Here is a 9,581-nt window from a genome sequence, read left to right on the forward strand (position 1 = left end):
CCCCGCCCCTTCTCCTCAGCCCCGCCCCCAAGCCCTCGGGCCCCACCCCCCGAAGTCCGGAAGTGGGGACTGAAGCCAAAGTTAGGCTTGAAAAGAGCTTCCTAACGGTAGGGGGGATTGGAAAGAAGCCCAGAGACATCATCCTTGTTGGGCCACGAAAGCCTGGCACTATGGAGAAAAAAGGATCTTCCCCAGGGGAGGCCTGTGGGGAGAGGGGTGGGGACGGGTCCTTTCAAGGATTTCAATTACTCTTGAAGGACTCCTCTCCCCCACCCACTTTCAGCCATCCTTAGCGGGATCTAGAACTCCTAAGGTCTTTCCCAAAAGGGTTTGGAGCTTGTCTGCAGTCAAGGCTCCAAGTTAGAGGACTGGACACTAGGGTCGAGGACCTGACTCTTGGATGACCACCACACAGGGAAACGTGTTACCTCCTCCCTCTCCTTTCCCCTGAAAGAGAAGTCTCAGCACAGTTATTTACAAAGATTTATTACAGGTTCAGGCCGGGAGTCAGGGAAGAGGGGAAGGGGACAGAGCATCTGGAGGACAAGGAGAGCTTGGCTCCCCCACCATGTGCCCCCCTAAGGACTTACTATACTAGGCGGCATTCCTGGCATCAAAGCACACAAAAAATGCAGCAAAGCAGTCTCTGCCAGTCCATCTTCCAGGCACCCAGGCTGGGGAGCAGGTGATAAGGGGAAGATTTACCAAAAGCTGAGGTCGTGGAAAAGATGCCTGAATTCTGGGCCCTGGTAGAAGGCAGTGAAGGGGTGATGACTTGGAATTGCCCAGGGGATGGAGAAAGATCTATGGGCACTTACAAGTTCTCAGTATCCCTTTTCCCCAGATCTTAGGGTCCTGCCCTGTGGTTTCCTACACCCAGGGGAGAGGGTCTAGGGAGTAGAATTGTGAAGGATAAATCTTTGTCCCCCATTTACTGGATTTCCCAATGCAAGCTCTCCCATCCCACCTCCTGCTGGGTGTATGGGGGAATGACTGGCAGGGGTAGGCATCAGGCAGCAAGTGCCCAGGGACTCTGGGCATCAGCCGAAGTTGGGCAGACAAGCAAACACAGACCAGCCTTAGTCTTCTAAAAGTCAGAAGCCGCAGCCCTAGCAAGTGAGGAGCAGGGTACAAAATAGGGTGTGAATAGAATGGGTTTCTGGAGAAATCAATGCCTCCTTCCACTTCCTTCCAGGAGATGCAGGGCTGGGTGCCTATGTGCCAGGCTCAGGGTGGGCAGGGCGCTGTGGCTCCTCCCCGGGTTCTGCAAAGCAAGCAGAGGGACTTAGGGCCTGGCCATGCCCACCAAGATCCCAGCCCTGCCTCCTCAGCCCCCCACTCCCAAGTCTCACCATTCAATGCTGGGTCTTCCACTTGGTCCTCAGAGCTTCCGTCTCTCTGGGGCCCATCCAGAGGAGGCGGGCGCTCCCAGGGACCCTCCAGACCTTGGCCATAAGTTGTCTTCTGCCCAGCTGGGGACAGGAAAGAAGGGATAAAAACACGAGCTCTGAGTATCCAGCTGGCTGTCCTAGAACATAGCCAAGTCCAGCCGCTGGCTGAGACCAAGCTTTCTGAGGGTGTCACAGTGGAGTGGAGTGAGCACTGGACTAAGACAGTGCCTCCAGCGACTAACCACATGTCTTAGATAAGTCATTGTTACCTCTCTGAAGGGGCTGGTAGGAGGGAAGTTCTGTAGACTGCCTTAAATAAGATAATAGTTAACACCCAGTGCCAGCACCTAGGAGCCACTCCAGGCTTGGTGGCAACTGATATTTGTTCCTTGGTCATCTTGCCATTTGACCCACTGCCTTGCCGCTCTCCTGAGACAGCAGTATCCTCTCACCTCTTCACCTGTTCTGGGGGTGTCAGTGGGAATCAATTCAGCTCTTCCAGCTGAAGCTTTTGCTCCCACATCTGATGCCCCCTCTGCCAATACAGAGCAGAGGCCTACGCTATTTTGAGGCGGGGTGCAAAGAATGGACACTGTAAGCAGGGATGGTTGGTTATTTTTCATCCCCATAAATAATGGGACCAAAACATTTAAATGTACATTCAGAGGGTGAGAAGTGGCCAGGAAAAAATAGCCCTGGGAGGGGCTGAGATCTTCCTGCCTAGGAATTCTTTGGGTCTTGGGACCCGGCTGTGTAGATTTTGGGATCTGGGGTCTCTAGCTCTGAGGCCTTCTGTGTCGGTCTTAGGCCCCTCACTGGCCTCTCTCTTCCCAGGCAGTTGGGGTTGGAGGTGCAGACAAGTGAGTTGGTTCTTGAATCCTAGATTCTCCGTCCAGACACTAGAGGGCACCCTCTCACCTCCAGCCTAGGAAACTAGAAAAGAGGGAGAGAACCACAGGTTCCTGGAGAGAAGGTATGAACCAGTCCTGTGTCTCCCAGCAGAGACCACATCCTGTATCCAGAAATGCAGGCAATGGGGGCCCTGGACACTCTTAGTCTTCTATCCTTCATCTCTTTACACCTCCCAACGGCCATGGATGGGAAGTCCTTTCTTGGGTCTAGCCTCAAACCTCATGTAGCCTTGCCTTAATTTTTAGGGAAGAGAGGAATTACTAGGGAAAACCTGATAGGGAGAGCAACGGAGTCAAGGATGGGAACAGCCCAGGTGTCAGGTAAGGCTGAGTGTGAGGCATCCTGTGGGGTGAGAGAGTGAGAAGGCCCTTTACATGTGGGAGAAATTGTAAAGTGGGAGGGGGTGTCCCAGGACACTCAAGGAGGACCCCACCCAAGCCCATGATTGGTGAAGCTCAGGCTTCACAGCCCCTTCCACTTACCAGACCCCCTGCTGCCCTTCAGGACTTCCGCCTGGCTGTCCTCCTCCTCCTCCTCTTCATCCTCCTCCTCTTCCTCCTCCTCTTCCTCTCTTGGGTAGCCCAGTTCCCGCAGCTCCCCCAGCTCATCCTCCTCCTCCGAAGCCTGGTTCTCACCCAGGTTGCTGATGGACTGCAGGTGAGACTCAGCAATGCGCTGGACGGCTAGCACAGGGGGACCAGGAAGGCACGGGTCAGCCAGGCCCGAGAAGCAGCCCACGGCACAGGAGAGGCACATGGCCCAACCCTCAGCCTCCTTCCTGGGGGCCTGGGGCAGAGCTCACCCCTGCAGGGGTCTAGTTCAAACAATACAGGCTGCTGGTCAGCCTGCTGGGGGCCAGACCAGGGCAGAAGCAGCAGGGGGTAGACTCTTGATCATGTTTGGCTCTTAAGCTGTCCAACGATGCTGGGCCCCAGAGGCCGGCCCCAGGCATCTCCCCACGCCATAGGGTGCCAAGCTGGACAAGACCAGGCTGGTACAGCAACAGCTTAACATTCCTTGGCTGGGGGAGCTTGTCTACCAGCTACAGCCCTTGGAGAATGTACTGGACTGGTGGGCCGGGCCCCAGGGCATTTGTCCCTTTCAGTTTCTAGGGGAGTGCCCAGCCTGCTCACCGCTCACCCGGATCCTGCCTGCCACCCCATACTGGGCTTGGTCCCCACTCCCTGGCACTGCTCCATCACAGATGCTACTCCACACACCCCTGCCCCAGGCTCTAAGAGACAGGAACCGCTGTGAGACTGAGGACACAACAGTCTGCAGCCAGTGACGTCCTTGCCTGGGGATGCAGCCTGCTCAGACACGGCCCCCACAATCTTGACCCACATCCCCAAGCTTCAGCTCCCTGTGCAGTGACCTAGAAAGCGGCAACCACCACCCACCCCCCCAACACCACCAAGGCCTGCTGGGATAGGACCTAGGAAGGGAACAGTGTGGGTAGCTGGAGAGAAGTTTCCAAAAGATGGAAAGGACGAGGGGGTTCAGAGAAAAAGGCCAGGGCTGGAGGACTCTGGGGGAAAGGGAGGAGCGAAGGGGACCCTGGGAGGCGTGGCCAGGGCAGAGGCAGCAGGGGGCCGGGAGCTGGTGGGATTTTAGAGCATTCGGGTTACTCGAGGCCCAGAGACCAGATGCTCGCGGACTAGGGGCTGGGGTTGCTACAGCTGCTTCCTAATCCGCAGGCAGCCCCTCCCCTCAGAAAGCCCAAGGGGGTAGATCCAGGCTGGAAACCTCCTGTACAGGGTGCAGGGCCTGGTGCTCCTGCCAACTCGGGGACAGGCACAGAGGGTGTATTGTGCCTGCCTGCTGCCCCGTCTGGCCCCAAGCTCCACCCGGTGCTTCCTGCTAACTCTGGGCAAACTACCCAGGCAATAAAAGCACAATAAATTGCCCTGCCCTGTCCTTGGGGACTCAGCAAAGCTTCACCTTGAGCCAAGTGCAAGAGCTCGGCCTTGGAGAGCCCTCTTCAAGCCAAGACTCGGTGTCCGCCCTTCCTTGCGGACTCTAGGCTTCTCCCCCAACCAATCCCCCAACCCTGCCAGGGGCTTTCCTTTGCCCAGAAAGGGGCGAAACCCACAACATACAGTGCCCTAGAAGTTCAGAAGGGTCCTCTGAGGGTTGGGGAAAGGAGGAAGGAGGAGAGGAGGTGGCAGCTCAAGCAGCCGGGGGAGGAGAGTTCAGTTCTTCAGTTCGTGAGCTGCAGCGACAACAATAGGTTCGTGCAGGCCTGTGCAGGGCCCCGTGAGAGCCTCCGCGTGCCTCGCCTGCCTCGTGCCTCTCAGGGCTCTCCCCCCCCCCCACCGACTGCCTCCTTCTCGCTCTGTCTCCAGCTCTGGGACCCTGAACTCCCCCCAACTCAAGTCTCCCTTTTGGAAGCTCCAAGGTCCCCAGCACAGCACCTCTCCTGGCCCCCTCCCAGGGCCCTGCCTCTCCCTACTCCGACCCTCCCAGGTCGCGGCCCAAAGGGGCCAGGGGCGTGGAGGTGCACATTTCTGGCCAAGGCAGGCTGCCTGGGAAGCACCCTGGTCTGTTCTCTTCACCCCCCCCACCCCACCCCTTGCTCACAACCAAGAGTCCAAGCGTGGTTCTTCCCTCTCATGTCCACTTGCCCCCTACTCAGCCCAGGGTGCGGAGGAGAGAGACTTCTCATGTTCTCTCCTCAGAAGACGGCACCTCCTCCCTCACGCCTGCTTCAGGGGCTGGCCTCCCCCACATCCCTACAGGTCGGAAGGCCTTCCAAAAGCGACACCCAGCGCCTGCTTGGCGTCTCCTCATCCCCTCTCCTCTCCTCTCCTCAGTCCCTCTGCTCCCAACGGAGGCAGGCGGGCTGACAGCTGCACCTGCTGGCCTCGGCCGGTGGTTGGGACTCACTAAACCCAGGGACGGAGCTCTCAACACATCCTTCAGGCCTCCGTCTCTCCCTCCACGGGAGGAGGGGGCTGGCCAGGCCAGAAGAGCTGGAGCTGAGCTGGGGGTAGGAAGGCGTCCTAAGGCTTAGTGAGGAAGGGACCCTCCCCACACCCCCACCTGGCCCACCTGTTCCACCAGGTGTCTCTGCCTCAGCTCCCCCGATGGAAGCCAAGTCTCCAGGCAGCCCTGAAGACCCCCTGTGATCTCACACCTGCTCCTCCCTCTTCCTGGAATACCCCTCTGCCTGGCTCGCCTGTTGAATTCCTATCCATCCTTCAAATCCCGTCTCCTCTGTAGCTGTCCCAGATGCTTTGAGGTGAAGGCCCCCAGGAGAGCTGAGACTAGATCTTACCCTTATTCCACCCCTACCCGGGGGGCCTGGCATACACTGGGCACTCCATAAGACAGTGCTATAGGAATGACCTGCCTTTGGGGATTGAAAGGAAAAGCAGGAACAGAAGCAGCATCGGTGTGCAGACCTGTGCGAAAGGCCTGGCAACGGGAGGGGAGTGCAAGGGGTGCGACCCAAAGAAGGTGCCCTGGGAGTGGGGAGGCAGTGGAGGTGGTTCAGCGCATGCTTGGAGAGGCGGCAGAGGGCTGAGTCTCTTTATGTCGAGGCCTACTTGTTACGTACCTCTTTTCTTTCAACCCCGAAACCTGATTTTCAGACCCACACCACCCTTTTCAGCCTCGGGGTGCCTTGTTTTTCCAAGGCCACATTAAGAAAGAATTGGTCTCTAAGTGGGGGTTGGGATGGGTGCACAAGACAATCCCTACCCATCAACGAAAGCTCAATGCTCCCCCCACCCCACCCCGCACACCCAGTGTCAGCCCAGTTCCAGGGTCAAGGGGACAGGCAGACCACGGGTTGGGAGAGTACCTTTCAGCGAGGGGGGTGTGTAGGCACAGGGATTGGATCTCTTCGACTTGAGGTGGTGCCCCTCTCCTGAGGCTCTCTGCTGGGGAAGTGCCAGGTTAAATGGACTCACAGAGACCTTCCTGTAACCCTCCCTCCACTCCATTCCCCCGACCCTGCAAGCCACCCAGGGCAGCTGCGTTGGCTAGTCCAGCCTCAGCTTTAGGTCCGGAGTTGCTCCCACCAGGCTGAGGCCACCTGGTGGCTTTGGGAGGGGCACCATAGCCACGGCCTGGCTCAGGGCAGGGACCCTGGATTCTGGAGGCCCAGCCTGAGTCTGAGCAGAGCAAAGACAAGGGTAGAGGAGGATCTGTATCCTGGCACCAGGCATTCTCACCAAGGTGCCAATTGATATGCTAATGTCCTCCTGGGTGGCACCCTGAGCTAGCTGGGAAGTAATCCCCTCCATCCCATCACCAAGGGCCTGGCGTCCCTCCTTCCAGCTGCCCCTGGAAACTCACCTGGTGGGGTGAGGCCTCCTCCTCTGGGGAGGCCACCGGTGACCAAGCCAGGAAAAAGAAGAGAGAAAGAATCCGAATTATTGGTACTTTCCCCCAAAATTCAGTCAGTCTCTGGGCCCTTTCCTTCCCGGTGTTGGGAGGCGCCTGGTCAATAAATGAGCCCAGTGGAGTTGGGCTCCTGGACCTTAACCCCCCATTCTCCATTCAGTCTCCTACTCAAGGGACTTTGGCAGGGGCCCCCAGAAGGCATCACAGTTAGGGTGGGGCCAGGACTAGGGGGCAGGGAAGGGGCCCACCTGGTGAGGAGTGCTCTGAGAGCCGGAACAGCATGGCAGGGGTTGGTCTCCTGCGCCGGATCTGAGGAGACAGAGACGGGGAGGAGGCAGGGCAGGACAGACCCTTGCAGCCCCCTCCCCCCCCCCCCCCCCAGGCAGCAGGGAACAAACTGTGCTTTGGAGTCCCCAGGGAACCTTTGAATCAAAGACTGTCAGAGCTGAAAGGGACTCCAGAGCTCACCGAACCCCCTCATTTTACCGAGGTGAAAACCCAAGGCTCAGAGACTTTCAGCAAAGAGCTCAAAGCCACACAGCATGCCAAGGCAGAGAAGGGCAAGAAAAGTCCACCACTGGCTGCCAGCCAATGCCCATCTCTCTCCATGGCTACTCCAGAACCACCACCTCCCTTCATATCTTCCCCTGCCATGGCCCTCCCTCTGCCCTTTATGAAGACATCAGACCTCAGGACCCGACGCTGAGTGTGGAAGGTGGCATTCACGTGGCCCTGCCCACCTAAGGTCAGCTCAAGGGCTCCAAAGAAACCAGACCCAGCTGCAGAAGGAGGCTGAGCCTGAACAGCAGGCACCTCCAACCTCACCCTGAGGCTCAGGTGTGCGCCTGAGCCCCGGACCACCCAGGACCTGGGTCTGGGCCCCTTTGGCAGTATCACTCAGGCTGTGGAACTCTTCACCCAGTCCTCATAAAACCTCCAAAGTCGCCCTCCTTGGAACATGAGCCAAGCTGAACAGTGAGGGGTGGGGGTGGGGGCCACTGAGTACTCCCAGTAACTCTCCCACCCTTCCCCCTAGCTTGGCAATCAGATCAACTGTCAGTTAATTAGGTCCTCTTTGAGCTCCAGGGAAATGCACAAAGAGAACCAGGTGAATTAAGCTGAAACTGCCACCTCCCCCTGCCAATCTCCCAACACTGCCCTCCAGATCAAAAGCTGCTTGGGCTGGGGATCAAACCGGTCCCCCAGGCCACCCCCCCCTCAACAATGCCGTCTCTCTGCAAAATGACTTGGCCCCCCTCTCACTGCTCTGTTGGGTACCAGCTGCTTCTTAACAACAGCAACAAGTGAATGGCTAAGTGGAGGGGGGAGGCGCCTGCACAAAACTCATGTCTCTTTCGCCATCCCGCCCCACATCTCAACCCCACCTTTGGAGGCCTCCGGTACCCAGTGCCCAGGAAGGCTGTCCAGAGGACTCAGATGTCTGTGTGAGGACTTCTGGCTTCTGGGATGACTGGTCATCATTTCCCTCTCCACCCGCCCATGTTGTGGCTTTATCTAGCGGTTAGGACAAAGCTCGGGTGACCCCAGCCCAGGTATGCAGGGTGGGACTAGAGAGATGGCCAGAGCGTGCGGCAGGCGGGCGCAGGCCCGCTCAGTGTAACGGGTCAGGGGACCATGTTGTCACACCAGCGGTCCCCGGGGGACCCCAGAGAAGGAGGACACTGCAGGGTCCAGAGGACAGTCCTCCCACTCTGGGGCCGCCCGGGGTTCTCCCGCCCCGGGATCAGGTGAGAGGCCCCGGGAAAAAGTTACAGGAGTCTCCGGCGAACTTCACGCGCTGCCCCGCGCCCCCGCTGCGTCCGAGGCGGGCCGGGCGCCAGCGTCTCCCAGGCCGGCTCCGATCCCGGAGCGCAGAGGAGTCGGGGAGTGGGGGTTAGGGTAGGGGGGCGCTGCCAGGGGTGGGGCGCAGCCCCCTTACCATCTCCACCTGGCGGGGGTCGAGCTGGCTGGGGGGCGCGGGCACGGAGAACTGGATCTTCTTGCGGTCTTTGGGGTCCATGGCGGGCGGGGCGCGCGTCGTGGGGTCTCGGGCTGCGATCCCGGCTCCGCTCCCCCGCGCTGCTCCGGGCGCCGCGGCGGCAGCGGGTTGAGTGTGGCAGAGAGGAGCTGGAGGGCTGTTCACGCACAGATAAAAATACCGCGCCGGCGAGGGGAGGGCGCGCGGGGGTGGGGGGCGGCCGCCGGCTCGCGGCTCTGGGGCTCCTGGGTGCCGCGGTCCCCTGGCGCCCGCACCTCGGGCTCGCGGGGCTGGTCTCTGCCCCTCCTTCCCTCGCTCTCTCTGTATCTCTCCAACCTTCCTCTATCTCCCTTGCTCCCTCTCCGCGAGTCTCCCTCTGTCTCTGTTTCGCTCCGTCTCTCCGGGTCTCGCCCTCCGGCCCCAGCCTTAGGGTCCCCAGCCCGTCCCCTCGGCCTGGGACTGGCGCCCGGGCGCTTGGTGGGAGGGCTCAGGAGACAGTGGCCAATGAGCGCCGAGGAGCGTGTTCTCCCGGGCCGGGAGGAGGAGGGGGGGCAGTGTGAGCCAGGGCCGCGGGAGCGGCCTGGGGGCCCCCTGCCGACTCCCCAGAACTTGAAGCTGCATTATTGATGGAGTCCAGCAGGGAGGATAATGGGGGGAGGCCGAGGGGAGAGGGGCCGCGGGGACCTGGGACTCTGACTTTAACCTCTTCATGGCCTAGGTGCTTGGAGTTTCACGGGGAGGCTGTGAGGTCGTGGAGAGAATAGCACCAGCGTGTCACGCTGTGAATGGGGGTGTCCTAGAAAGCGAGTGAGCGTGAAGGAGCGGGGTGTGCGTGGGAGGACACATGTCAGTCATCATGGCAGGGAGTGTGTGAAAGTGAGTGCCAGGGGCCCTGTGGTGCCTAAAGCTGGGGAGTGTGTGTGTGTGTGTTGGGGGGGGGGGTCCGTGTG

General features: G+C 59.6%; 1 protein-coding gene across 4 annotated transcripts; it reads right to left on the minus strand.

Annotated features, from left to right (window-relative positions):
• Positions 1 to 470: 470 nt before the first annotated feature.
• Positions 471 to 9,015, minus strand: PPP1R1B (protein phosphatase 1 regulatory inhibitor subunit 1B). Of its 4 annotated transcripts, none has more exons than XM_055579978.1 (7): positions 8,593 to 9,015; positions 6,902 to 6,962; positions 6,606 to 6,628; positions 6,109 to 6,184; positions 2,786 to 2,986; positions 1,353 to 1,472; positions 471 to 1,264 (listed from the first exon to the last, which is right to left on the minus strand). In XM_055579978.1, the coding sequence occupies exons 1-7, from the start codon at positions 8,671 to 8,673 to the stop codon at positions 1,215 to 1,217; spliced, it is 612 nt and encodes a 203-aa protein (XP_055435953.1). In that variant the 5' UTR covers positions 8,674 to 9,015; the 3' UTR covers positions 471 to 1,214. The 4 variants fall into 4 exon arrangements, with proteins under 4 accessions (XP_055435953.1, XP_055435952.1, XP_055435950.1 ...); XM_055579977.1 differs by having other exon boundaries at positions 6,109 to 6,187; XM_055579975.1 differs by lacking the exon at positions 8,593 to 9,015 and adding an exon at positions 7,140 to 7,279 and having other exon boundaries at positions 6,109 to 6,187.
• Positions 9,016 to 9,581: the final 566 nt, after the last annotated feature.

The sequence above is a fragment of the Bubalus kerabau genome, chromosome 4, assembly GCF_029407905.1.
Source record: "Bubalus kerabau isolate K-KA32 ecotype Philippines breed swamp buffalo chromosome 4, PCC_UOA_SB_1v2, whole genome shotgun sequence".
NCBI lineage: Eukaryota > Metazoa > Chordata > Mammalia > Artiodactyla > Bovidae > Bubalus > Bubalus kerabau.

Excerpts from the sequence above, each read along its gene's own strand:
- PPP1R1B (XM_055579975.1), bottom strand. The coding sequence starts at position 7,262 with ATGGAGAGAGATGGGCATTGGCTGGCAGCCAGTGGTGGACTTTTCTTG. Across the intron at positions 2,987-6,108 it reads CACACCCCCCTCGCTGAAAG|CCGTCCAGCGCATTGCTGAG; the intron begins GTACTCTCCCAA and ends CCCCTGTGCTAG. Across the intron at positions 1,265-1,352 it reads GGAAGACCCAGCATTGAATG|AACCCGGGGAGGAGCCACAG; the intron begins GTGAGACTTGGG and ends CTTGCTTTGCAG.